This window comes from Indicator indicator, chromosome 36, assembly GCF_027791375.1.
Source record: "Indicator indicator isolate 239-I01 chromosome 36, UM_Iind_1.1, whole genome shotgun sequence".
NCBI lineage: Eukaryota > Metazoa > Chordata > Aves > Piciformes > Indicatoridae > Indicator > Indicator indicator.
In genome coordinates, this window is record NC_072045.1 from 1,092,701 (window position 1) to 1,120,278 (window position 27,578).

The window sequence follows — 27,578 nt, forward strand, 5'->3', positions numbered from 1 at the left end:
TATTAAAACCACAGAAGGTTCTAGAAAGGACAGAAACACCACAAAGGGACCAAAGGCTGCTGCAGGATTATCAAAACCAATTTAGTGCAAAGGAGAAGGAGGCTCTGGAGCTGGGTGGATGAAAAGTGTTCTCTGTGCTCGCTTGGAGAAAAGGCATAGAGGTAACCTCGGAATGAGATCAGGCTGCCAGCTTCTAGACTGAAGCTTAGAACATCAGCACTGGGGTCTGGGACACAATCTGCATGGCCATTAAAAAATAACCTTGCCTGGAGAAAGAGAGATGGAGTTGCAGCTACTCCCACCTGTGCCACTCAGGCACAGCAAAGCGACCCTGCAGACAGGTCCCTCCTGCCACCCACTTCACCTGGCGCAGGCTGGGCACCTGCCCGTTTGCCATGGCACAAAGGAGGTGCTGAGCACAAAGTCCCCTCGGGGGGTGGTTCCTCCCCAGCGCCCCCACAGCTGCCGCGTTCCCTGCGTGCGTGGGGGGCACTCGGCCCTCGTGGCTGTGCCCGCGCCGGGGGCTGCCCTGGGCCCGGCAGCCGCGGGGTGCGGTGACCGCGGGGTGCGGTGCCCGTGGGGTGCGGTGCCCGCGGGGCGGCTCAGACGCTGGTTTCATCTGCAGCCTTCTTCATGAGCTTGGCAGAGAGGAGGGAGTGGGGCACGGGGTGGGGGCTCCGCGACGCCGGGAGCATCAGCCGCACCTTCTGGTTGGTCCTGCGCCACTCGGAGTACAGCTGGCAGTGGTAGCGGAACGACACCTGGCAAGGGGCAAGGCAGCAGGGAGGTTACCGAGCTGCCATCCCCCTGCTGCAGCCCACAGAGGGGCGTGAGGTGCAGCCACCCCTTCTGCATGCTCTTGGCAGAGTCCTGCTCAATCCACCAGCAGCCCTGGCCAAGGGACATGTGCCAAGGAACCAGTGAACTCCTGGAGACACCAGGCTGAGCAGGCACAGCCAAAGGGGCCCTCTGGCACCAGGACAGAGTTTGCTCAGTCTGGGTTTGGGTGCTAGGCTAGGAGGAACCACAACCTGACCCCCTTTGCCAGAGCCATGCACTACAGCTTGCCTGGGCACAATGAGGGCTTCTCAGCTGGGCCAGCCTCCTGCCACCTCACAGATCCTGGTGGATCTCCTCTGCCCTTTGCAAAAGCCTCCTCTCCCTTGCCTGCAACAGGACAGCGGTAGGGTGTAGTTCTCCTGACAAAGCTGGGTCCTGGGAGAGGATGGAAGGGAGAGAGGATGCAAAAGCTGGAGGGGACCTGAAGCAGCCTGGCCCAAGGCAGGAGCTATCCCTGCAGTTCCAGAGTAGCCCTGGAGGGGGCGCTCCGAGCCGGGCTTCCCCAGCGGGCTGGCTCCTTGCTGTGCCCTGTCCTGAGCATCAGCACCACCAGAGACCTTCTCTCAGCTCCTGCTGGTTCTTTAGCTCTGAAATTCAACTCCTCTAGGATTTCTTGAGGGAGGAACAGAAGCTGCAGATATTTCCCCTCCTATTTATTTTCCTAGAAACTGTAAGACAATTCAATCCTGAATTGCTGTCAGCCTCTCATCAAGCACAGGAAATGTTTACCTGGCAAGCCAGGAGCACCAGGAAGGGCATCTGAGAGGGCAAAGCCAGCATCCCTCCTTTGAATGGGTCTCAGCCATCTGCTGTGAGAAATGGAGCCCTGCCATGGCTTTGCGGTAATTCCCTCCCCTCTTCCTGTTGCTGAGGGACAGCTGTGGGAATGAAGCTGTTTGCTGATGAAGCAGCAGCAGAGGCATCTTGCAGCCTTCAGAGGCAGCCTGTGAATGGGGAGCTGATGGTGCAAACCTCCAAGAAAGCTGCTCCACAGGAAGGAGCTGCAGCCTTGGCCACAGCCCTCTCGTGCAATCCTCACACCGATTGCAGCTATCACCACCCAGCCACCCACCAGCCCTGCTGGCAGCAGGTAAGGAAGAATTGCAGCTGAGGACGGTAACTGTGAACCCAGGCCCTTCACTTAAGGTCCTCCTCTGCCCAGGGGAATGTGAGCATAGCAGGACTGGAGCCCATTTTAGCCAGGATTTGGTATTTCACAGTAAAACCCCCAACATTTTCTCATTTCCTGCAGATTTCCAGCTCCTCTGGAGCAGTCCTGGGACAGGGAGGACAGAAGCACTTCCTCAATTTTATCTTGGGGCTTTCCACAGAAATGAACTTATGCAGAATTTCCTCCCCAGCTCCCATGTTTGGGCTGTGGTATCAACCAGGGGCTTCCACTGCAGGTACTCCCAGAGCAAAGGCTGTGGCACCAGCTCCCCTGGCACCTGACTCTGGAGTGTCCTAACTCCAGGGAAAGCTGATCTCTGGGATCAGAGCATGGCAGGGAATGGGCTGAGGCATTTCACAAGCTTTTGGGGTCCCACTATGCCCCCCCTCCAGCAATGGCACTCCTCCCCCTCCAGCATGCAGCTGGGAAAGCATCCACAAGGTGTGAGCACACACAGGGCACTGAAGAGCAGAGACCAAATGGAGATTCCAGCCCAGAAATCCTCCTGGAAACAGACCAGGAAAGAAAGGAATGGGAACCAGAGGGAAGGCCCTGGCCTGGGAGCCCCCACAGTGAGCAGGGCTGGGGAGCCCTCAGGGCTCTGGGAGTGGCAGGGCAGGGAGTGGCTCCCCAGCCCCACTGCTCCTCAGCCCCACTGCTCTTCTGGGCCCCACTGCTCCTCTGGGCCCCACTGCTCCTCTGGGCCCCACTGCTCCTCTGGACCCCACTGCTTCCCAGGGCTTTCAGCTGGGACCACTCACACCTCAGCCACCTTTGCTTTCCTGCTCTTCTGGACCTGCCCCACGCTGCAAGCTCCTGGCTGCCTGGTGCAGCATGCCCAAAAAGGTGCCAAGTGAGGAACCTGCAGGAAGCTCTTTCCCAGCACGGATCAGTGCAGCACCCAGACAGTGCCAGGTGCAGCTTCCCACTAGCCCCTAGTGTCTCCAGTCCTGGCAGGGCAGGCTGCTGACCCAGCCTTGGCTCAGGGCTAAGGTCCAAAACCCCAAGGAGAGGGAGAAGCCAGAGGCCTCTCCAGGGCCAGTGCTCTTTGCACCCCTGCCCTGTGCCAATGCCACCTTCCAGACACTGGGAGGAGTTGATTTAGTCATGGGCTACAGAGACCCCCAAGACCCACTAAAGCAGGGCAGCAGATGGTGGCAGATTGTTTAGGGGCCAAATGTTTCCCCTGAAACCACCCAGGTTTGTGTTTCATCTCAAACAGGAACAGGCAGCACAGCTGGGTTGGGCCTCCCCGCCCTGGCTCAGCCACGCTGGTGCCCGGGCACATGCCAGCCTGAGGAGCAGGGCTCCCAGCTCAGCCTGGCAGGCAGCTGGTCAGGAAGTGATTTCTCATCCTCAGCAGCTCCACTTGAAGATAATTAAATGGATGTTGAAGAAAAAGAGCCCAGGGGGGAGGCAGGAGAGGGGCACTGCCCTCCCAGCTGCCCTCTGCCCGGGCAGGAGGTGCTGGCAGCAGCCTGGCACTTACCAGCGTCCAGAGGACGTAGATGGTGAAAAGTGCAATGGTGAGGGCGATGAGGCCGATGGCCTCCAGCCGGCTGTTGAACTGCAGGTGGTCCTGCGCCCCCCGCAGGCAGAGCCAGCCCGAAATGGCAGCCAAGGGAGTGATGAAGAGGAAGCAAACCATGTCGCAGAACAGGGTCCGCTTCTCGCTGCGCGGCCCCGGGTCCTTCAGCCACTGCCGGGGAAGGCACAGAGAGGGCACTCACCGGGGGCACAGGGGGCACAGAGGGCACACAGGGGATACAGGGCAGGCAGGGCACATGGGGCACACAGGGCACACAGGGCACGTGGGGCACACAGGGCACCCAGGGCTCACAGGGCACATGGGGCACACAGGGCACGTGGGGCACACAGGGCACACATGGGACACAGGGCTCACAGGGCACGTGGGGCACCCAGGGCTCACAGGGCACCCAATGCACACAATGCACACAGGGCACACAGGAAATGCAGGGCACACTGTGCACAGAGGGCACACTGGGCACACAGTGTGGCTGCTGTGCAGGAAGCACTCACAGATGCCCTGCAGCACTCAGCTGACAAAACCCTTCCCAGAAAGCAGAGCCAGGGAGTGGCCAGCGTGCCTGTAACCAGCGTGGGCAGGGGAGAGGTGAAAGCAGGGGAGGGACTCTTGACAAGGGCTGGGAGTGCCAGGATGAGTGACAATGGCTTTGAGCTGGGAGAGGGGAGACTGAGAGTGGAGATGAGGAGAAATTGTTGAGAGTGAGGGTGGGGAGAGACTGGCACAGGTTGCCCAGGGAGGCTGTGGCTGTCCCCTCCCTGGAGGTGTTCAAGGCCAGGCTGGATGAGGCCTTGAGCAAGCTGGGCTGGTGGGCGGTGTCCCTGCCCATGGCAGGGGCTTGGAACTGGATGGTCTTGAAGGTCCCTTCCAACCCAACCCACTCTGTACATCTGTGAACCTATCAGACACAACTGAAGATGTGTGCAGGAACCACAGGAGCTGCCTGGGCTGCTGGCTGGAGCAGTGAGGAGCAGGCAGCAGGCAGCAAACAGGAAGAGCTCAGTTCAGTCAAGCCTGGCTTAGTAAAGACCTGACAGGGATTGGGAGGGGCTTCAGTGGCAACACAGCCAGGACCCTGCAGCTGGGGTAGGGACACTGGGGGTCTGTGGCCAGGCCAAGTCTAACGGCAGCTGTTCCAAATGCAGTCCCCTGGCACTCTGGAGTTTGACTCCTGCTTTACACCAGATCTGAGTGCCCAGGCCCACCTGAGAGACTGTGCAGCCAGCTCTTCATAAGGAGTGCCCCCAGGGGTCTGGCATTGTCCCCAGGGCCTCAGCAAGCTGCAGCAGTGCTGCTCACCGGGGAGCCCAGCACCCAGCTGGGCACACCCAGGGGACACAAACAGCCACATCCCCAGGGTGTCACTGAGATGGGCACAGCCCTCCAGCAGCTGAGCAACCAGGGCTGGAGGGGAAAACACCCCAAAGAAAAGCAAAAGAAGCAAGTGAGGAAGCAGCAGAGAGCTCTGAGCCCAGCAGACAAAGCAGGCCAAGGGGGCACAGCCTTGGGCTGGGCCCAGCAGGGCAAGGCAACACAAACCCCTGGACCAACAACCTCTACCCGCAGCTGCTGCTTTCTCCAGGAAAAACCTCTGCTGTGCCCCAGGAGAAAGCGGCAGTGTCAGGTGAGGAGGGGCACTGAGCTCAGCTCCCCCACTCCCTGCTCCCCAACCCCAGTGGGGCCATGATGGGATGAGCTGCAGACACAGCTGCTGAAAACCACCCCTCCAAGAATGCCAAACCTCAGAGGCCTTTGCCCATTGCTGGTGGCATCTGCTGGCCACCACACTGCAGGCAGAAGAGAGCTGCCAGGACCAGCAGAGAGCCCATCCTGGTGTGTTCCCATTTCCAGCTTTGCCTTGCTGCTTCCCAGGCAGTAAGAGATGCAGCAGCTGGATGCTCTGCACCTTGCTCTGGCTCAGCAGGAGGCTTTGCAGGCCCTTCCCTCCTGCAGCAGCTGGCCCTCAACAGCATCTCAAAGCATTCACCACTTGTGGCAGTCCCAGCCTGCTTCCAGCCTGGGCTCATTTCAGATGCTTGACTTGGACAGCAGCAATTGTTCCACTTTTCCTGGGATTCTGCTATTTTCAGCCTTCCCTTTCCTTTTTTAGACAAGCAGCCAGCTGTGGCTCCTACCAATGCCCGGCTCATCTTGACTGGGAGTTCTGCACGCTGGGCTGCTGGCTCCTTCCTTCTTCCCTGAACCAGGATCCTGCTCTTGGTTAGGATTAATTATTTTTTTAATCAAAATAATATAAAATTGGAGAATAAAGTAAAAAAAAGGCACAGCCAGGGCAGGGAAGGGAATAGAGAATCACAGAATTATCAGGGTTGGAAGAGACCTCAAGGATCATCCAGTTCCAACCCCTTGCCATGGGCAGGGACATCTCACACCAGAGCAGGTTGCCCAGAGCCACCTCCAGCCTGGCCTTAAAAACCTCCAGGGATGAGGCTTCCACCACCTCCCTGGGCAACCTGTGCCAGTGTCTCACCACCCTCATGGGGAAGAATTTCTTCCTAACATCCAATCTGAATCTTCCCACTTCAGTTTTGCTTCATCCCCCCCAGTCCTATCACTCCCTGACACCCTCAAAAGTCCCTCCCCAGCTTTCTTGTAGCTCCCTTCAGTAAGATCTCCTTGGAGCCTTCTCTTCTGCAGACTGAACAACCCCAACTCTCTCAGTCTGTCTCCATATCTCCACTGGGCAGGGTGTCCTCTGCCCAGAGATGTCCCACAGCCAGCCTGGGAGAAGGGTCTCACTTGTGAACAGGCAGAAGGAAAAGGGAACCACCAGAACTGTGCAGAAAGCTCCTTCAGACACAGTGCAAACAGCAGTGCAGGAAGGGTGGGGGCATCTATGCAAGAAATGAATGAGGCCACACCAGTCAAAACAGAGCCCAGGTAAGCTGAGGGCATGACTGGCCAGAAGGACAAGCAGGAAGGGTTGACCCAGACATGTTGGTGCAGAACTAACTGTGTGAGAGGTGTGCAGAGAGACAGGGCAGAGGGGTGAGGGCAGGCTGAGGAGTGGTGAAAACTTGTGTTGGAATGGGAAGGAGGAAGGGGAGGTGGCAAATCTGGGCAGGGGAAGAGGAGGTGGCAAGGACCTAATAGGAGCCTTCCAGTACTTGAAGGGGGCCTACAGGAAGGATGGAGAGAGACTGTTCCCAAAGGCCTGCAGGGACAGGACCAGAGGCAACAGCTTCAAATTAGAGCAGAGCAGACTGAGGTTGGCTATCAGGAAGAAGTTCTTGACTATGAGGGTGGTGGAACACTGGGACAGGTTGCTCAGGGTGGTGATTGAGGCTCCATCCCTGGGGATATTCAAGGTGAGGCTGGACAGGGCTGTGGGCAACCTGATCTGGTGGAGGATGTCCCTGCTGACTGGATGAGCTTTGAAGGTCCCTTCCAACCCAAACCATTCTGTGATTCTGTGAACTCCAGGCAAGGACCAGCAGCGTGGCAGAGGTGGTCAGAGCCATGGCAGCAGGATGCTCTGCAGACACCTGAGATGGGACACTGAGCTCGCCAGGACAGAGGAGGGGATGCTGCAGCCACAGACAAAAGCCTGGGCAGGACATTCAGCTGGGAGGATACAAGGAAGGGATTTTAGAGGTGTGACCTGAGGCACCCGAGGGACCCAAAGAGGAAGAACGAATGAGGCTAGAGGGGACAGAGAGGGAGAAGGCAGATCTGGAGACAGATTTGCAAACAGATCTCCTCCTGCAGCACAGAGGACCAGTTAGAAGCATTTCAGCACTGGTTAGGCCACACCTTGAGTACTGTATCCAGTTTTAGGGTCCTCAGTTCAAGAAAGATGTTGAGTTGCTTGAACGTGTCCAGAGAAAGGCAACAAGGCTGGGGAGGGGTCTGGAGCGCAAAGCTGGGGAGGGGTCTGGAGCACAGCCCTGTGAGGAGAGGCTGAGGGAGCTGGGGGTGTTCAGCCTGGAGAAGAGGAGGCTCAGGGCAGACCTCATTGCTCTCTACAACTCCCTGCAGGGAGGTTGTAGCCAGGAGGGGTTTGGTCTCTTCTCCCAGGCAAGCAGCACCAGAACAAGAGGACACAGTCCCAAGCTGTGCAGGGGAGGTTTAGGCTGATCTCAGAAGCTCTTCACAGCAAGAGAGATTGCCCTTGGGATGGGCTGCCCAGGGTGGGGGTGGGGATGATGTCCCTGGAGGTGTTTAAGAAGGGACTGGATGAGGCACAGTGCCAGGGTCTGGTTGATTAGTTAGGGTTGGCTGAGCAGTTGGACTTGATGATCTTGGAGGTCCCTTCCAACCTGGGTGATTCTGTGAAGCCATCCTGAACACAACTTGATACCCAGCCAGCCAGCAGAGACTTTCAGAGCAGTCACAGCTGTGCTCTGGACAGGAGGAGCTGGGAGAAAGAGGCAGACCTGCAAGTCACCCCTTGTGTGGCCCTGCAGAGGAGATTAGAGGTGAGGAGCTGTGTGGGGAAGATAAGGACCACAAACAGTCCTGAGCAACCCTGGGAGGAAGCTCAGGGTGGACAGCAAGGCATGGACACAGCAAAACTGTTCCTGCAGCCAGCACAAACCCCCCAGCCCTGCCTGGCTGACCCCCCACAACCAGCACAGGGCTGGGGTGGCTGCTGAACCACCCCAGCAGAGCAGCACAACCCCTGTGAGGGGACAGCTTGGGTCACTTTGACCTCTGGGACTGGAAGCAGATAGGTATTGGGCTGCATTTGGGGCTATTTATATTCCCTGTGACCTCTGAAACTCCTTCTTCCTCCCTAAGATGGGAGCCAAGCACATAAAGACAGGAAGCAAAGGGATTTCCTCTTGGAGCAGTGGATTTGCCTTGCCAGAGAGCACTGACACAGTGCAAAGGGAGCACAACGGAGCACCCCCAGGGCTCTGCCACAGCAGCACCTCAGCACACAGGGGCTGAAAACAAACCCTGCAGACAGCCCCAGGCCTGCTCAGGCAGGTGGAGCAAGGCAAAGCTGTCAAGCAAAGATGGAGAAGCAACAAAGCACAGCCTGGGCTGCCCCCAGGCCAAGTCCAAACCCAACTGCCTGCATGCTGCAGTCGTGTCTGAGGCCAAAGGGAAAGGAGTGCAGAGAGCTTTGGTTGTGAGCTGGCTCCCAGAGCACCCTGCTGGAGACAACCTCTCTGCTTGTGCAGCAAGAAGGTTCATAGGCTCACAGGATACCAGGCTGGAAGGGACCTCAAGGACCATCCAGTCCAGCCCTGAGGGTAAGAACAGTTTAAATGAGCTGGCCCAGCATCCTGGCAAGCTGGGCCTTCAAACTGCCTCATGTAGGGAAATCAAACTTGTCAAAAGAGCTTCCAGGTACAGCCACACTTCTGTCCCAGGTGTTCCTTCCCTGGGGATCAGCAGGGCTGTGGAAGGAAGCTCATTCCTTGGACCCAGGGCAGGGTTGTGGGATGCTGAGCATCTGAGCTCTGGGTGTTGAAGGGCCATGGAGCCAGGGTGAGCCCCAGGGTACAGAAGGCAGGAGGAGGCCATGCAGAAAAAAGCAGCAGGATATCAGCAGCTCCTCTGGAAGCCAAGGGCTGAGCTCAAAGCATAACAGAGCATCCAGAGAGGCCACCCCAGCAGCTGCTGCTCCACACCCCCTGGAGCTGGGCTGCATTCTGCTACTTGGGACCATGGGGAATGGGTGTTGAGGGATGGTGGCAGCAATGCTCAGCACCTTGCAGTCTTTCTGGGTGGTTCAGAGGAGGCTTTCACTGACACTTGCAGCTCACCTTCCCTTGCCCCCTGTGTGTGGCTGTGAGCTGCCAGCCCCTGTCCCCATGTGCTTCACAGCCACAGCATCAACAGCAGAGCCAGATGCTAACAAACATTTCCTGTCCTTACTGTCCACCAAACAGCTATCTGGGAGCTGCTCAGGCACTTCCCCTTCACTGCCAACCTGGCACCTGGCTACATAAACCACAAAGAAAACATCACCTTGACTCCCAGCAGCACAAGAAGCTCTGTCCCTGCCCTGCTGAATCAAAGCAATGCAGCTTCAGCAGATGAACCATCACCTTCCTTCTCTGGGTATCCACCAAAACCTCCCTGCAAGCTCCATGGGCAGCCCCAGAGGATGGTCCTGCTCCTTTTAGCAGCACACACAGAGAAAGGAGAGAGATGAGCTGGGGAAGGGGGCAGAGGAGCAGAGCCAAGGCAGAGAACACTGCAGGGAACTCAGCAGGGTTCAAGGAAGGCAAAGCAAATGGTCTGCCTGTGAGGAAGATAAGGCTGGAGGAAGGGTGGGGACAGGTCACGTCACAGCTCAGTTCCCTGAACTGCAGGCAGGGCTGCCCGGGGTGCTGCCCCGAGGCAAAACTTCACTGCTGCTGCCTGCAGCCCTCACTGTGCTCCTGTGCAGACAGCAGCACCTCCCCCAGCTACAGAGGTGCAGGAGGCTGCTGAGATGCTGCCAAGGGACTGCACATGGCAGGGCCATGGGAGGACTCCCATACTGCAGTGTGACCCAAACAGCAAAGCAAATATCCCAGAGGAGCCCAAGCAGGCTTTGTGGCAGGCAGCAGCTGTGTTTGGAAGTCAAACCTTCCTCAGAAGACATGAAAAATCCACTGACCTTTATAAAATATCCACCTGCAGTGAACCAAAAGTGTTGGCAGCCAGCAAAAAGAGAAGCTCTTTCCTTCAAAATGGGGGAAAGCAACACCAGGGAAGAGGGAGGGAGCAGAGTGGGACTTGTTCAGTATCTCCATCAGTGCTACAGACAGAGACTGAGGCATCCTCAGCAAGTCTGGAGATGACACCAAGCTGAGTGCTGTGAGGGATGGGAACCATCCAGAGGGACCTGGACAGACTGGACAAGAGTGTTCAAGAGAACCTCATGAGGTTCAACAAGGCTAAGTGCAAGGTCCTGCACCTGGCTCTGGGCAACCCTCAATATCAGTCCAGGCTGGTGGTGATGAGACTGAGAGCAGCCCTGCAGAGAAGGATTTGGGGGTGCAGGTGGGGCAGAAGCACCTGCAGTGCTGTGTCCAGCTCTGGGGACCACAACACAGGAAGGACATGGACATAATGGAGAGGGTCCAGAGGAGGCCAGCAATATGAAGATGGCAGAGGGCTGGAGCAGCTCTGCTGTGGGGACAGGCTGGGAGAGTTGGGGCTGTTCAGCCTGGAGAAGAGAAGGCTGCAGGGAGACCTCAGAGCTGCATTTCAATATCTGCAGAGGGCCTGCAGGCAGGCTGGGGAGGGACTGTTCAGAAGGGGCTGTGGGGATAGGACCAGGAACAATGGTTTGGAACTGGAGCAGGGCAGAGTTAGGTTGGACATCAGGAGGAAGTTCTGCAGAGTGAGGGTGGGGAGAGGCTGGAACAGGTTGCCCAGGGAGATGGTTGAGGCTCCATCCCTGTAGACTTTCAAGATCAGACTTACTGTGTCCCTCTGCAGCCTGCTCTGGCTGGAGCTGTCCCTGCTGCCTGCAGGGGGGTGCACAAGATGCCCTTGGAGGGTCCTTTCCCACCCCATGCCCTCTGTGAATCTGTTTACGAAAGTCTGGCAGCCTCCTGCAGTGCAGAACGGCCCTGGAAAGAGCTGGGCTGCAGAGGCACAGGGCCAGGCAGGGACTTCACAGCACCTCAGCACACATAGAGTGCAGGACAGTGCCAGCTGAAGACAGGGCAGTGACATTTTGCTGTGGTTCCACCATGGAACCTGCTCATAAGGACACATGGGGACTCGTAAGGGAATGTGGGAATGCAGGGGGTGAGCAAAGTGATGCAGCAGAGAAACTTCTCTGGAAGGAGGGAGCTGTCTCAGCTGAGCTTTGCTGTAGCAGAGGCCCTGAGTGCTCAGAGGAGCACCATGCCCACATCATGCCCTTACCATGCCCTCACCCATCAGCTGTCCCTGCCAGGAGATGCTCTCCACAGCCTGGGAGAGCACAGCCACTGCCTTGGCCTCAGCACCAGGAATCTGTGCCCACTCCCAGCCGAGTTCTGTAACCCCTGGGATTCACACCCTGCCTGGACAAAAGTATCTCCTTCCTCTTCCCCACAGCCTGACCTTTTGCTGGAATTAAGCAACTGCTGCTCCAGTGCCTGCTGGAGCTGCCAGCCCAGGACACTTCCACACACAGACCCCCACGGCCTGGCACAGACCCAGGGTGCCAACTGCCTGGTGCCAGCATTGTGCCAGGCCAAGGAGATGGAAATCAAAGCTGACCACAGCATGGGCAGATGGCCTGAAATGGGGGGCACTGGGGGCAGATGTGGGGTTTCTCTCAAGGTCATTTAGAGGGGAGCAAAATGAACAACAGCTGAAAGTTAAACCACTGGCAAGAGGTCAATGAATGAAGAAGAGAAATGCGAGGGGCAGAGCCCAGGCAAAGCTCTCAGGACGTGGCCATGGAAACAGGGAGCTGTGAGGAGGAAATCCTTGTGCTGGGAACCTGGGAGAGCACAGAGGGCAAAGGACCAGGAGTGGGCTCAGGTCACAAGGAGGGACTGAGCTGTGCTCCCACCTCACTGTGGGCACTTGGCCTCCTAGAGCCAGAAAAGACATCTCCAGACAACCTGCCCTATCCTAACTGTGCTGGGTCTGGCTGGGGTAAGGTTAATGCTCTCCACAGCAGCTGGCACTGGTTGGGGCTGTGCTGGCAGCAGTGCTGATCTCACAGGGCTGGTTCCTTATTGCTGAGCCAAGGGCTGCCCTGCTCCCCATGCCATGAGCAGGCTGCACAAGGGGCTGGGAAGAGACACAGCTGACCCCAGGTGACCAAAGGGACATCCCAGACCATACCACTTACTGCTCAGCACAGAGGGCTGGGGAAGAACACAGTGGGGGACATCTGAGTGCTGGGGTTTCTGCTCCCAAGTCACCATTATGGGTGCTGCAGCCTGGCTCTCCTGGGACTAGCTGAGCAGCTGCCTGCAGTGGGGATGAGCTCCTTGGTTTGCTTCTCTTGTGCAGAGCTTTTGGGGCACCTGTTCAAGAGTCCTCATCTCAACCCAGGACTTTCCTCACTTGTGCTCTTGTGATTCTCTCTCCCATCCCACCAGGGAGGAGGGAGAGAGAGACTGGGTGGGGTTAAACCACAACACTGCCTTAGGCTGCTCAAGGTGCAGCAGTGGCCCTGGTAGAGCCAGGTGCTCCTGAGGGACTTTTCCAACCCTAGTGATTCTGTGATGCTGTTTCTAAGGAGGAAGGAATGAACTGATCACACAAAGGATTTCCATCCCTCCATGCACTACAGGACTTTAAAGGACAAAGTTTGGCTGAGGCAAATTTCAGATGTAAAACTGAGGGCAAACCAACCCAACCCTGCTTAGAGATCTGTGTGACCAGAGGCAGCTCTCCAGCCTCAGGTGATGCTTCACCCCCAAAGGCTGTGCTGCTCTGGGCAGCAGACCCAGATGTCTCCTGAAGATGAGTGCTGGGCACTGGCTGCATTCCCTGTGCCTACCATGATTGGACCCCAGACCTGAGTGCACTGCAGCTCCTGGGGTGAACATCTCCCCTGCATGTCTGCTGCTGAAGGTAGCACAGCAGCTCTGCACTGTCTGACCACAGCAGCCAGGCTGGCCAGAGCCTGCTGGCTTCAGCTGCCTCCCCTGCACAGCTCTGGCTGCACACTGAACCAGCACTGGGGTAGGAACACCAGGTGCTGGCAAACAAGCCCTCCCGCAGGGCTTGGCCACCTCATTCTCCTCGCTTGAGAGCCTCACTCCACAACCCTCTTGTGCTGGAGGCCATTTCAGAGAGCCAAGCAGAGGCCACTCTGTGCTGCCCCAGCACAGGCAGCTCACAGCCCTGGCTATGGCCCCACCTGGGGCTGCAGCTCTACTGTCCAGCTTCACCTGCAGGAGCAGAACAGGTGCCCCTGATGTGCTCAGCTCCATCTCACAGCCAAGCAGTTACCAAAAGCCTTTTGTGGGCTTTTTTTTTTTTCAGCTTGCAACCAGCTTCTTAGTTCAAAAATAACTGAACTAGGCTGAACTGTAGGAGATCTCCAGCCTGTGTCTGCCAGAGCTGCTCCAGGCTCAGCTGAGTGCTCTGCTCCCAGGGCAGAGCTCAGGCAGGCTGGCAGCAGTCCTGCTGCTGTTTTCACACTGCCCACACATGAAGCAGAGGCTGCTCAAGGACAGCACAACCCCAGAGAGCTGCTCAGCAATGCTCTTCAGTCCCTGCTGAACAAGGCTGCTGCCCTCCCTCCCTAGAGGAGGCTGCAAAACTGAGTTCCTGTTTGCAAAGCATTCAGATGTCCCAGCAGTGAGAATCCCAGAGAAATGAGGGAATCCCAGAGAAATGAGGGAATCTCAGGGTGCCAGCTTGGAAGGGACCCCAGGGATCATCTGGTGCAGCCTCTCCAGGTGTCAGTACAGCTGCAAGGAGCTGCCCCAGCACCCTGCCAGGCTGAGGCTTAAACTGCCCAGGGTAGGGAATCCTCCACTTCCCTTGGCAGATGATTCCAGTGCCCAGCTGTGCTCATGGGGAAACATTTTCCTCTGCAGTCCCATGGGAATCTCCCCAGCAGTTCCTTGTCCCCATCCCCCCTTGTCTTCTCCTGGCACTCCTTGCACACAGGGAGTCTCCACCCTTCATGTCCTGGGCCATGGTGAGAAGGTCTCCCCTGAGCCTTCTCTCCTCCAGGCTGAACAACCTCAGCTCTCAGCCTTTCCTCACCTGCAGGGCTGCCAGGCCTCTGACCATGCTCCTGGCCCTTCCCTGGACACCTTCCAGCCTGTCTGTATCTCTTTTGTACAGCAGGGACCAAACCTGCAGGCAGTGCTCCAGGCATGGGCTGAGCAGTGCTGAGCAGAGAGGGACAATGACTTCAGCTCTGCTGGGGATGCAGCTCAGCATCCTGTTGGCTTCCTTTGCCCCTGCAGCTCACTCATGCTGAGCTTCCTGTCCACCAAGAGCCCCACAGGGGGTCCCTTTCCACAGGGAGTACTTTCCTAGGCTGAGTACTCCTGGGTGATGTATCCCAGGTGCAAGACTCCACTGAACTTCATAAGGTTGTTGCTAGCCCCCTCCTGCAGCCTATCCAGGTCTTCCTGGAGGGGGAGTCTCTCCCTTCTGAAGTGTCAACCTCTGCACTCAGCTGGGTTTGCAGGACAAAGCCAGCAGACATCTCCCACCCTGGCAAACACAGCCTGTGCCCATGCAAGGGCCATGCTGTGATGCAGACAGACAAGAGGACTGAAGTAAAAGCTGAGGCCATTTGGGTTGTGCCATTTCCTGACTTCCAAGAACTTTCTGCAGCTTCCCCACAGTGCTGGGGCTAGGCCAGAGTCAGCTCTCAGCCTCTCACCCTCCCAAGGCTCTTCAGACACACAGAGCTGGTTTTCACAGGGCTGATGGCCGACTCCCACAGGGGTCACTGGGACCTGTGACAAGAGAGCCTGCTGCCCAGTGCCCAGAGTGCTGCCCAGTGCCCACTGCAGCTACTATGCCCAGCTCCCAAGTCTCCCCAGGCTGGCAAGGCAGGACAGAGCAGAGCAAGCAGCCAGAGCCAGGTGCTCTCTCTCCTGTGAGGAAAAGCATCAGCAGGCAGTGTCACCTAATTCTCTTGTGAGCCCCATGGTGGCCATGTAGAAGAGGAGGAGCAGAGGACAGCTGGGATGCCTGGACAGCCTGGGCCAGATCACTCCATCCACACCACTCCCAGAGTCCTGGGCTCAGTTTTGTGCTCTCACTCCAAGAAGGACATTGAGAGGCTGGAGCAGGTCCAGAGAAAGGCAACAAAGGCAGGGAGAGGTCTGGAGAACAGGGCTGGGAAGGAGCAGCTGAGGGAGCTGGGGGTGTTGAGTCTGGAGAAGAAGAGGCTGAGGGAGACCTCATTGCTCTCTACAGCTCCCTGAGAGGAGGCTGGAGCCAGGTGGGGGTTGGGCTCTGCTCTCTAGGAACAGTGATGGGGCAAGACAAAATGGCCTCAGGTTCCTCAGGGAAGGCTTAGGTTGGACATTAGAAGAAACTTCTTCACTGAAAGGGTTCTCAAAGAGCAGAACAGAGTCTCCAGGGAGGTTGAATCCCCACCCCTGGAGGTGTTTCAAAGCTGCAGAGATGTGGTGCTGAGGGCCATGGTTCAGCCCCAGCCTTGGCAGTTGGAGAATGGTTGGGCTGGCTGATCTGAAAGGGCTTTTCCAACCCAAAGGATTCTCTGATGATATGAAGAATGCTCCTGCATCCTGCCCAGTCTCCATCCCATCCATCCTCCTCTGCTCACCAATTTCTGGTTTGACTTCTCCCTGTCACCTGGCCAGCAGATCTGAACCCAAGCCACTGAGCAGCTCCACTCCCAGCCAGGCATCACTCCCTGAGAGCTTCCCCACCCTCCCCACCCCAGAGGAGCAGAGAAGCTCTCAGATAAGCACTGAGGGAACTGTGTCATTTCCAATGACTAAGCAGCCTCTCTCCCTGACCTTCTTCTCAGAAGCTGCTGCGCAGCCTGGGGATGACACTTCCCTAAAGCATCTGGTGAGGAGCTGCAGCCCAGGCTGCACCAGAATCAGACACAGGGCATTGATGGACAGTGCCAGCAAGCTGCCAAAGCACCACCAGCTCTCTCAGAAAGGCTTTGCCAAGTTCTGTCAGCTGGCCCCAAAGGGCCCCAGAAGCCCAAGCAAGCCCCACGTGGGGAAGCAGAGTCCTGGTCCCTGCTGCTGACAGGCACAGCCTGTGGTGCTGCAGAGGCTCAGAGGGTTTGCAACACCTCCCAGGGAAAATGAGGACATTCCAGGATGTTCTTCCCACATTCGAAGCAGGGATCAGAGTGTTTTACAGTGTGGTGGAAGCAGGAGAACAAACCCAGGTGAGCTTTCCAGGCAGGTGAAGCAGAGCCCTCCAGGAGCGAGGGGCAGCACAGAGTGCATGCCCTCAGCTGAACCCCACTGCAGCAGGCCCAGCACACACTGAACCTCCAACAGTTTTGCTTGGAAGAGATCTTTAAGATCATCAAGTCCAGACATTAACCCAGCACTGAACCATGGCCCTCAGCACCACATCTCCATGGCTCTTCTGTCTCTCCAGGGACAGGGACCCCACCACTGCCTGGGCAGCCTGGGCCAGGCCTTGATAACCTTTGTAAGGAAGAAATTCTTCCTCATGCCCAACCTAAACCTCCCCTGGTGTAACTTGAGGCTGTTTCCTCTTGTTGTATCTCTTGATCCAGCCTCTTTCCAGGGAGCTGTAGAGAGCAATGAGGTCTCCCCTCAGCCTCCTCTTCTCCACACCAAACACCCCCAGCTCCCTCAGCTGCTCCCCTCCAGCCCTGTTCCCCAGACCCTTCCCCAGCTTTGTTGCCCTTCTCTGGACCTGCTCCAGCTCCTCAGTGTCCTCCTTGGGGTGAGTCACTCTCATGCCTCAGGCACAGCACACCCTGCTCAGTGAGCAAGGACAAGCTCAAGCTGCTACCATGGCATTTCTTAAACCAGGCTCCAGGCTGCTCCTCAGGCCAGGGCAAAAGCTGCCTGCTGCTGAACTGCAGGCTGGGGACTGCTCTGCTGCTGGCTGGTGAAGGTGACTGCACCCCACTCCCACGAGCCAGTTGGTGACCTTTCATCAGAGCTCACTGACCTCCAAGCTGCCCAGGCACTGAGGGCCCTTACCCAGCTGTGCCCCTGGCAGACCTCACTCCTTGCTGTGCTCACACAGCTCTTAAGCATCAACAGTAAGCAACAATGATCCTCCCAGGGCCTGGACAGCCATCAGTAATGGCTTGAGTGCTCTCTGAAAGCACTGTGGTGCTTCCCTTGCCTTTGAGGCTCACTAAATGCTGGCCATCACCACCCCTCAGTGCTCCTAGGCTGCTGTTTGGTCCCCACACCTGCAGAGGCTCCAGCTCTGGGGGAGCTCTTCACAGATTTCAGCAGGAACTGAAATTTGATTGTCCCAGGCTGCTCACACCCACTGTGGAGCACAGACAAGAGGGCACAGAGGTCTTCCATGTCACTGTCCCAGCAAGCTCCTCCTGCCTGCTGGAGCCACAGGTGTCAATGTCAGAGAAGTCCCCCCCAATACACTCTGCCTTTGGAGCTTTCAGTCAAGAGTGCAGTTTTCCAGACCTGTCCTTGTTATGAGCTGCTACAACCTCTGGGAGTGAGGGCTAAGCACACTTCCAGATGTTTGCTGCTGGCCATCAACACCTCAGTGCCTCAAGCTAAAACATCTGAGACCTGCACTCCACATCTGGCCAGCACAAGCCCCAGCAAGCTCACTGGCACTGGGCTGGCCTGCAGTGTGTTCCAAAGCCAAGCTACAGCTTCCAGATGTGTAACAGCAGATGGTTCCAGCCTCTGAAACAGCCACCTGAGATCTGGGTCAAAGCCATTTGAGGTAGGAGAAAAGTGCCAGGAGAAAAGACTAAGGAGTACTGAGGGACACAGAGCAGCACTGAGGGACACAGAGCAGCACTGATGCAGAGCTCACTTCCCAACAGCTTTGCTCAGCACAGGGTTTGGCTTAGCTCTGCAGGCTGTCAGGTCAGTGACAGTCAGGTGAGGCAATCCTACAGCTGAGATTTAATTCTGCAAGGCCAAGCCTGAGATGCTTCCCCTGGCAGGGGCTCTTCTCCCCTCCAAGGCTCACTGGGCAGCCAGAGGAGATGGCAGTGTGGGGAGGTGAGCTGGGCCCTGAAGGGAAGAGGGGGCAGGTGACCCTTCCAGAGAGAGGTGGGAAGGGAAGGCAAAGTCTTCTCTTCTCCAGGCTGCACACCCCGAGCTCCCTCAGCCTGTGCTCACAGCAGAGCTGCTCCAGCCCTTGGATCATTTTTGTGGCCTTCTCTGGACTCTCTCCAGCAGCTCTGTGTCCTTCTCCTGCTGGGGACACCAGACCTGGAGGCAGGATTGGAGGTGAGGTCTCAGCAGTGCAGAGCCAAGGGGCAGAATCCCCTCTCCTGCTCTGCTGCCCACACTCCTCTGGCTGCAGCCCAGCACACAGCTGCCTGAGGGCTCCTGGAGGGCACTGCTGGCTCCTGGGGAGCTCTCAGCACCCAACACCCCCAAGGCTCTTTCTTCAGCCCCAGTCTGTACCCAGCCTGGATTGGTGCCTGGGGTTGACCCAGCTGCAGGACCTTGCCCTGTGACTTTTTGAACCTCATGCAGCTGGCACTGGCCACTTCCCAAGCCTGTCAAGACCCTTCTGGATGGATCCCTGCCCTCAGGTGAGTCCAGAGTACCACAGAGCTTAGTATCATCAGCCAACCTGCTGAGGGTGCACTGGATGCCACTGCCCATGTCACTGACAGAGATGAACAGCCCAGACCACCCCTGCAGCAGGCTGCCACAGGGAGGAGTCTGCCCACAGTCTGATAGGCAGTAAATGGCATCTGAATGTGGGGTGGGCACCAAGGGCTGCAGGACCCTAATGGCCCTCCTGCCAGCACCACCTGCTCCCCTGCCAGCACAACTCACACTCAGGTGGAATTCTCTTCTGCAGCTTTGGAACTGTACCTCACTGATCTATTTACTCCTCTTTGGGGATGTGCACTTGAATTCTGAGATCAAGAGATGGCCTGGTCCAAGCTGCCCTTTTTCCCCACACTTAAAGGGCTTCCCTACAGACAGCTGCTACAGACTTTGGGGGCCAAAGGGAGGCTGAAACACAAGCACAGCAGACTGCCTGAGCAGGGGAATGAAGAGAGCCTTGTGAGGAAGAAACCTCCCAAACCAACCCACCAGCCAGACCCTGGACTGGACCTCCCAGCACTGAGAGGTTGATGAACCCAGCTGGGACCTGGTCCCACTATGATCAATGTAAAGAGGAACAGAAGGGTTTGGCTGAGCCATGTCCTACTTTCTCCTTTGACTTGGGGCCCAGGGGAGGTCACCAAGATGATCAGAGGCCTGGAGAACCTCTGCTATGAGGACAGGTTAGGACAGTTGGGGCTGTTCAGCCTGGAGAAGAGAAGGCTGCAGGGAGACCTTAGAGCTGCATTTCAGTATCTGCAGGAGACCTGCAGGCAGGCTGGGGAGGGACTGCTCAGAAGGGGCTGTGGGGATAGGACGAGGAACAATGATTAGGAACTGGAGCAGGGCAGATTTAGGCAGGATATCAGGAGGAGGTTCTGCAGAGTGAGGGTGGGGAGAAACTGGAGCAGGTTGCCCAGGGAGGTGGCTGAGGCTCCATCCCTGGAGACATTCAAGATCAGCCTTGCTGTGACCCTGAGCAGCCTGCTCTGGTTGGAAGGGAAGTGGGCAAGATGCCCTTTGAGGGTCCCTTCCAACCTGCAGCATTCTGTGACTCTGAGAGTTGGCTCCTGCATTTTTGCAGCTCCATCCCTTGCTCTGATAGAGGCTTGAGCCCTCTGACCAAAGTGCTGCTTGTGAGTGCTGTGAGGAGTAGCAGAGACCCAGAAGAAGGACAGCAGAGCACATCAGGACCTGGCTCTCAAATGGCAAGGAAACAGAAGTGAGGCAGGAAGAAAGAGGTACCTCTGTCAAAGGTCTTGGTCTTCTCTCTACAACAAATTCTGTGTGGCAGAGCTCACAGTAACTTGTGTTGGAGGAGGACAACCATTTTTCCAGGCAGCTCTTGTGCACGGTGCCCAAGGTTCCTGTGCAGTCGCAGGGGGAGAGCAGACCCTCCCCACCTCCACCTTCGTGACAGATTCTGCAGATGGGACCATCACTGAGGGGCAGACAAACAGAAGGAAGTCACTGTCAGAGCAGCCACAACTCCTTGGCCACATCAACATCAGCCTCTGGCCCCACCAGGCCCCACAATGGCACCTGAGGAGCAGGCAGCACAAGGCAGAGCCTGCCAGGAGCCCTGCAGCTCTCCACAGCAGGGCAAGGAACCAGTCCCAGGGCAGCAGGGAGGTGCCCAGGACATCTGAGGTCAGAACAATCTGGGAGGCAAGTTGACAAGTGCCACAGCACTTGTCACAGCTCAGCTGGCCACAGAAGGGACCTCAGCCAGCACGTCCCACAGGCTCCAGCTCTACTCACAGCAGGCAGAGGCTGGCACCAGCCCCAAAGTGCTGATGCAAACCCAGAAGGCCAAAGCAAGGCCAAGATGATCCACACTGCCTGGAGCCACTCAAGGGGCTTGCAACCAGAGCTCTATTACCCTGTGGCCACCTGCTCTCACCCCACCTCTGCTCTGTAGCCTGCACTCAGCAGTGCCTGCAAGGCACACCAGCATCCAGACACAGCCAGGCTGGCCCTGCAGCTCAGCTCCCTGAGAGCACAACATAAAACAGCTTCATGGAATGGGTTGGAAGGGACCTTTAAGGTCATGCAGTTCCAATCCCCTGCTCATCCAGACAAAGTTCTCAGCACACAAACCCTCTGCCCATCACAGTGCAGAACCTCCCTCAGCACCCCAGCTGCACCCCACCACACAGAGACCATTCCTTCAGCTGGCCCTGGTGCTTCAACAACCACTTCTCACCTCCTCCTTGGCTATAAGTTTCAAATCTCTTTGCCCATGCTCAAGATCTACTCTCCTGGGAGCTCACAGAACCAGAGAAGCTTATCAAGGGAAGCATCAAATACCTCCAGAGGTCCTTGTAGCCTTCCCACAGAGGCTGCACTGCTGATGGCACCTAAACCCCCCACCTGCTCCCAAGCTGGTCCCTCACACCTCTGACTGATGCCACTGACTGTGGACTATTAGTGCTGCTGCTCCAACAACCATTAGCTCAGGTCTGTCAGCCCACATCCCTGTGACAAATTCCCACCACAGCCTAAAGTCTTTTCTCTGAGCCTAGGCCAGCTCAGAGCATTCAGTGTCCTCCTGTGCCAAGGACCTTCTCTAGCTGCACGAAGAACCTTTCCACTTGAAGCCTCTTGTTTGCTTTTCCTGTTTACTATCCCCTTCTCCTTGTGCTGTAGAGGACAGTGTTTTCCACCACCCCAGATCAACAGACCTCCACCAGCAGAAGAGTCCCAGCCCGTGCAGTCATGCTTTAGACTAAAACAAAGAAGAAAAGATTCTTTAGAGTGAGGCTGGGGAGAGACTGGCACAGGTTGCCCAGGGAGGCTGTGGCTGCCCCCTCCCTGGAGGTGTTCAAGGCCAGGCTGGATGAGGCCTTGAGCAAGCTGGGCTGGTGGGAGGTGTCCCTGCCCATGGCAGGGGGTTGGATGCTCTCTAAGGTCTCCTCCAGCCTGGACCATTCCATGCTTCTATGATTCTGATCACTGCTGCAGGTACCTGCCACAAGCCCAGCACCTCCTGCCCCCAACCCCCCAGAGACCTCTGTGAGCCCTGGGCTCTTGTCCTTCACCTGCATCCCTGCACCCCAGGCTGCAGCCATTAGTTCAGCCTGCAGCCACTGCCAGTAACATTCAGGTCCCTAGGCTCAGGCTTCCAGAGACACTGGAGATGCCAGGGCATCCCAGCTGGCACACAAAGGTGCACATTTCCCAGCAGCCCAGTGCCACATCTGCCAGCCCCACAATGAGGATGTTCTGGGCTGCCTGGGAGACTTCCAGTGGCCCTGGGCACCAAAGTTCACTGTACCTGGCAGCTCAGTTCAGCTCTCAGTGTTCTCCATTCACCAAGATCACTTAGGACTAAAATGCTGGACAGCAGGGGCCTAGTGCAGGGCCACCCTCCCTGGGCCCCTCACTAACATCTCCTTTCCTTCCTACCTTCTAAGGAGCCATTCACAACTGCTCCCACATCCAGAGCTGTGCAGATGTGGGGGTGGGAAGGAAGGTGAGCAAGGAGCAACTTTATTTCCAGCTGCATGTCCTCTTGAAACCCAGGTGACTACACCAGCTACCACCTTCCCCATGCTGCTGAGCTGACCTCACCTCCACTGCAACACTGCCTGACTGCAAGGGCAGTCTGTGGGATTGCAGCTCCACAGTCAGGACAAGCAACCTGCAACCTTCAAGCAGTGCTGCTCCCATCAGCCTGCACAAGCAGACAGCACAGAAAGTCAGAGGAGGACACAGAAGCAGAGCAAGGAACTGCTGGAGGAAAACACTGGTGGGACAGGAAGGGAAGAGAAGAGCCAGGAAGAAGGTGCACATCAGCTCACTGCAGGAGAGGGAAAAGACCTCTCCTGGTGCACCACAGGAGAGCTCTACCACCTCCAACCCATCCTTGAGCAGGTTTCACTCTAATTGGACTTTTCAATGAGGGCTCTGAAGCAGTGACCTACACCAAACAGCCCTGCTGAGCCACTGCCCCTTGTCCTCTACTCATCTTTTGCCTTTTATTCAGAGGACTCCTAAGTCTGGAGGAGGCTGAGAGGACATCTGATGAATGTATAAATATATGAGGGGTGGGCGTTCAGACAAAGGTGCCAGGCTCTGTTCAGTGGTGCCCAGTGACAGGACAAGGAGCAATGGGTACAAGCTGGAACCCAGGAGGTTCCACCTCAGCATGAGGAGAAACCTCTTTGGTGTGAGGGTGGCAGAGCTCTGGAGCAGGCTGCCCAGAGAGGTTGTGGAATCTCCTTCTCTGGAGACTTTCCAGACCCACCTGGATGTGTTCCTGTGTGACCTGCTCTGGGTGCCCCTGCTCTCCAGAGATCCCTTCCAACCTCTAACATTCTCTGATGGACAATCCCTGCCACAGGAGTCTGGAGAGGTGATGGAAACTCCATCCTCAGAGATACTGAAAACTACTTTGGACAAGGCTCTGAGCAGTCTGATCCATCTTGGAAGTTATCCTTGCCCTGAAAGGGAGCCTGGAGCAGATGTCCTCCAGAACTGCCTTCTACTCAGAATTCTTTGGTGTCCCTGCAACCTTCACTGCCACTAAAGCTAGTGCTGTATGGGAGCAACAAAACTGCAGCCACAGTGACAGGGTCTGACCAGAAAAGCCTCCCCTGCTGCCATCCATCTGTGATTTCCCAAGACAAGCATCTGTAAGCTCTCATCCCTTCTCTTCTTGTCTGAGAAGTTTCGTATTTCCAGAGCATTCACATAACCTTGGCCACCAACAAACAGTCCAGGAGGAAAAAATTTGCTGACATTGCAAGAAAACAACCTTCTTATCAGGCTCCATTTTCCTTCCTTCCTGTGCAGAGGGTGAGGGGGCTGCCAGACTCCCACCCACACACCCTCAGACACAGCTTCCCAGCACCCTGCAGACATCTGGCTGGTTTGTGGCCACGGCACCTGAGGAAATGGTGGTTGGACTGGATGACCTGAGAAGACTTTTCCAGCCTAAGCAATTCTGTGATTCTATGACTGTGTCACCACTACAACCTCCCACACAGTGACACTGCTGCTGGCTTCACTTTGCTGAGTGTGGTGACATCAAACCCATCTCGACCAAACAGAAGGAACTGGAGTCTCATGAAGACACAGAACCATAGAGTGGTGGGGTTGGAAGGGACTTCCAGAGATCACCCAGTCCAACCCCCTGCCAGAGCAGGGTCACCCAGGGCAGCTCACACAGGAACACATCCAGGTGGGTCTGGAAAGTCTCCAGAGAAGGAGACTCCACAACCTCTCTGGGCAGCCTGCTCCAGGGCTCCAGTACCCTCACACCAAAGAAGTTTCTCCTCATGTTGAGGTGGAACCTCCTGGGCTCCAGCTTGTACCCATTGTTCCTTGTCCTGTCACAGGGCACCACTGAACAGAGCCTGGCCCAGCCTGGCCCCTTAACAACATCCACCCTGCAGATATTTATAGACACTGAGCAGATCCCCTCTCAGCCTTCTCCTCTCTAGACTGAGCAGCCCCAGGTATCAGCCTTTCCCTATCACACAGATGTTTTGGTCCCTTCAGCATCCCAATAGCCTCCATTGGACACTCTCCAGTATCTCCCTGTCCCTCTTGAACTGGGGAGCCCAGAACTGGACTCCAGATGTGGTCTCACCAGGGCAGGGTAGAGGGGGAGGAGAACCTGTCTTGACCTGCTGGCCACACTCTTCTGAATGCAGCCCAGGTCACACCAGTGGAATCCTGCTGTGGTTTTTCTTAACCTGTAATCCCAGGCAGTTTCCCACCCAACTTTCACACCTCTGCAAGTTTAAGGAGCTGGAGTTCCCACCCAGCCTCACTGCTGGCAGACAGCAGGCTCAGCTCCCTCACACCTCTCTTGACCTGCTCCAGGTCTGCCAGCTGCAGCAGTGCTTGTCTGCCGGGGTTCTCATCCAGCTCTCCTGCTCCCCTCCTCCATGCCTGCAGTCCCTGCTCTGACACTCAACAACATTTGGCCCAATTCACTGAAAACATAGCAGCTGTGAGCCAGGATCTGAGCACAAACCCTGAGCAGTCCCATGGGCTGGGCTGAACAAGACTGCCAAATGCCCTTTGCTCTGAAAGCTCAAAGCACATGAGAAGAAGTCACATCAGGAAGGGCCTGAGCAAGTGAAGATGCCGCACATCCTCTCTAGCCATAGCTGGGCACTGCCAACTCCTGCCACACAACCATCCTCCTCTCCTTGGGGCAGCAAATCCACACCACACCTTTATTCTACAACCACATTGAAGGAGGAGCTGTGCTCCATCTGCAGCCCTTCAGCATCTCCATGAACACAGAATCACAGAAATGGCTAGGTTGGAAAAGTCCTCCCAGATCACCCAGTCCAACCCCAACCCAACCCCACCATGGCCACCAAACCATGGCCCCAAGTGCCATGGCCACAGGGTTCTGGAACACCTTCAGGGATGGGGACTCCACCACCTCCCTGGGCAGCCTGTGCCAAGCCCTGACCACTCTGGCAGCAAAGAATTTTTTCCTCATCTCCAACCCAACTCTCCCCTGGCACAATTTCAGGCCATTTCCTCTCCTTCTATCACCTGATCCTAGGGAGCAGAGCCCAACCCCCACCTCCCTGCAGCCTCCTCTCAGGGAGCTGGAGAGAGCAATGAGGTCTCCCTCAGGATCCTCCACACCAAACACCCCCAGCTCCCTCAGCTGCTCCTCCCCAGCCCTGTTCTCCAGACCCTTCCCCAGCTTTGTTGCTCTTCTCTGGACCTGCTCCAGCCTCTCAATGTCCTTCTGGGAGTGAAGGGCCCAAAACTGAACAAAGCAGCACTGCCCTTGCTGCCATGGTGTCCCACCCTCACTGCTGCTCAGCTAGAATTTGGTGGAGGCCACCTGTGATGTCTCATGCTGGAGTGGCTGCAGGCCTGGAGGGTTCTAATGAACACAGGAGACTCAACCCACCAGCATGTGGCTGGAGTGAGCTCCCAGAGAGAGAGCAGAGTCCTGAGAATCAAAGAATGGTTTAGGTGGGAAGGGACCTCTAAAGCTCATCCTGTCCAACCCTCTGCAGCCAGCAGGGACATCCCCAACCAGAGCAGGTTGCTCACAGCCCCAAACAACCTGACCTGCAATGGTGCCAGGCATGGGACAGCTCCCACCTCTCTGGGCAGCCTGGGTCAGGCTCTCAGGACCCTCAGGGTCAAACATTTCTCCTTTCTCTCGACTCTCAATCTCCCTCTTGCAGTTCCAAACCATCCTCCCTCGTCCTGTCCCAACAGGCCTTGCTCCAAAGTCTGTCCCCAGCTTTCTGCTCAGCCCTTGAAGCACTGCAAGGCCACCAGAAGGTCTCCCTGGAGCCTTCTCCTCTGCAGGCTGCCCAAGCCCAACTCTCTCAGCCTGGCTCCCAGCAGAGGGCTTCCAGCCCTGCCAGCATTGCTGTGGCCTCCTCTGGCCCTGCTCCACCAGGTCCCTGTTTGTGCTGTGCTGAGGGCTCCAGAGCTGCCCCAGCACTGCAGGGGGGTCTGAGCAGAGCACAGCAGAGGGGCAGAATCCCCTCCCTGCCCCTGCTGCCCACCCTGCTGGGGACCAGCCCAGGGCAGGGCTGGGGCCGTCTGGCAGCACCTGGCTAAGGAGACCTCACCCTCAGCAGCAGCTCCCTGCTGAACTCCTCCACAACGCAGCCTTCGTTGTCTGCTCTACCTCTAGACCCAGAGAAGAGAGAAAAGGGCGGCAAGGGGCAGCTGCGGGCAGCCCAACGCCCGAGGCAGCCTCACCTCTGCGCTCCCAGCGCCTTGATGACGGTGGAGAGCAGCCGCCCGTCCTTGGTGCTGACCTGCGTGACGTAGTGCGGCCGGCCCCGCTCCGCCTCCTCCACCGCCTTGGCCAGGGCGGTGCCGCCCGGGCAGTCGCACAGCGAGCCGGGCAGGTGGCAGCAGTCGCCGGTCGTCATGGCAGCTCCGGGCCCCTCTGCCCCGGGGACCGGCACCGGTGGCACTGAGACCTGTGGGAATGGCACCGTGGTGAGAGTCCAGGACCCCGAGCTGCCCGCCCGGGGCGTGGGACCCGACCCGACCCCCCGCAACCCCTAGCCCTGCCGCCCTCCTCCAGCCCTGCCCGGGTGGGCAGCACCCCAGGGCCCCAGCAGCCACGAGTTTTGCCAGTCTTCTATCCCCTTTAATAGGCTTTGTGCGGCTGCCTCACCATAAAATTAAGGCTCCGAGTGTCCTACTTACATAATTTAGCGTCAGAATTGCAAATGTGCCTTTCCCAGGGAGAATCCCTGGTACCCACCCTTGATCCTGCTGGAGCCTCTCAAGCCAACCAGGCCTAGGCAGAGATGGGGAAGGCAATCAGAAGCCTCACGGGCCCAGTGTTGGCCAGAGCCACCTGAAAACTCAGGTTCAAACCTCTGTAAAGCTGCAAAGCTGCACCTGAACACAGCTCTTCAACCAGTCCAGGGAGGCTCTTCCTCCAGCTGTGACCTGGTGCTTTCTGAGCTCTCTACAGCCTGTCCATTGACCCCCACATGCTCCCTCCTGCCCCTTCTTTCATTTCCCATCCTTTTTTTTCTGTACAGAGATGCACACACTTCCCTTAAACATCCCATGGGGATCATCCCAACAGTGGCTGTGTTGGCATTAGCCACCCAGAAGCCCTGCAAAGCCTCCCAGAGCTGCACGGAATGGGCAGCTGCCCAGTTCTGCTGCTTTCCCTTCCAAGAGTTCAGAGCAGTGATCAGTTTTGTACCAGCCAGGTGCAAACAGCAGAAGCACACTGGCCAGCTCCCAGCACCTCTGCACTTCACCCAGCAAAGGGAACACCAGGAACCAGCAGCCAATGCAAGAAGTAGGGAGAAGATGCAGAAGAAAAGTCCAGCAGGAGGTGGCCCAGAAGAGCCTGGTGCAGACAGGAACACTCTCTGCCTTTGAGGGAAGGCAGCACCTC

The 27,578-nt window shown here is 57.0% G+C and overlaps 1 protein-coding gene across 2 annotated transcripts; it reads right to left on the reverse strand.

The window, feature by feature from the left end:
• Window positions 1–602: 602 nt before the first annotated feature.
• On the reverse strand, window positions 603–26,583 carry MARCHF2 (membrane associated ring-CH-type finger 2). Of its 2 annotated transcripts, XM_054396245.1 has the most exons (4): window positions 26,408–26,583; window positions 19,949–20,144; window positions 3,501–3,710; window positions 603–761 (listed from the first exon to the last, which is right to left on the reverse strand). In XM_054396245.1, the coding sequence occupies exons 1-4, from the start codon at window positions 26,581–26,583 to the stop codon at window positions 603–605; spliced, it is 741 nt and encodes a 246-aa protein (XP_054252220.1). The 2 variants fall into 2 exon arrangements, with proteins under 2 accessions (XP_054252220.1, XP_054252221.1); XM_054396246.1 differs by lacking the exon at window positions 3,501–3,710.
• Window positions 26,584–27,578: the final 995 nt, after the last annotated feature.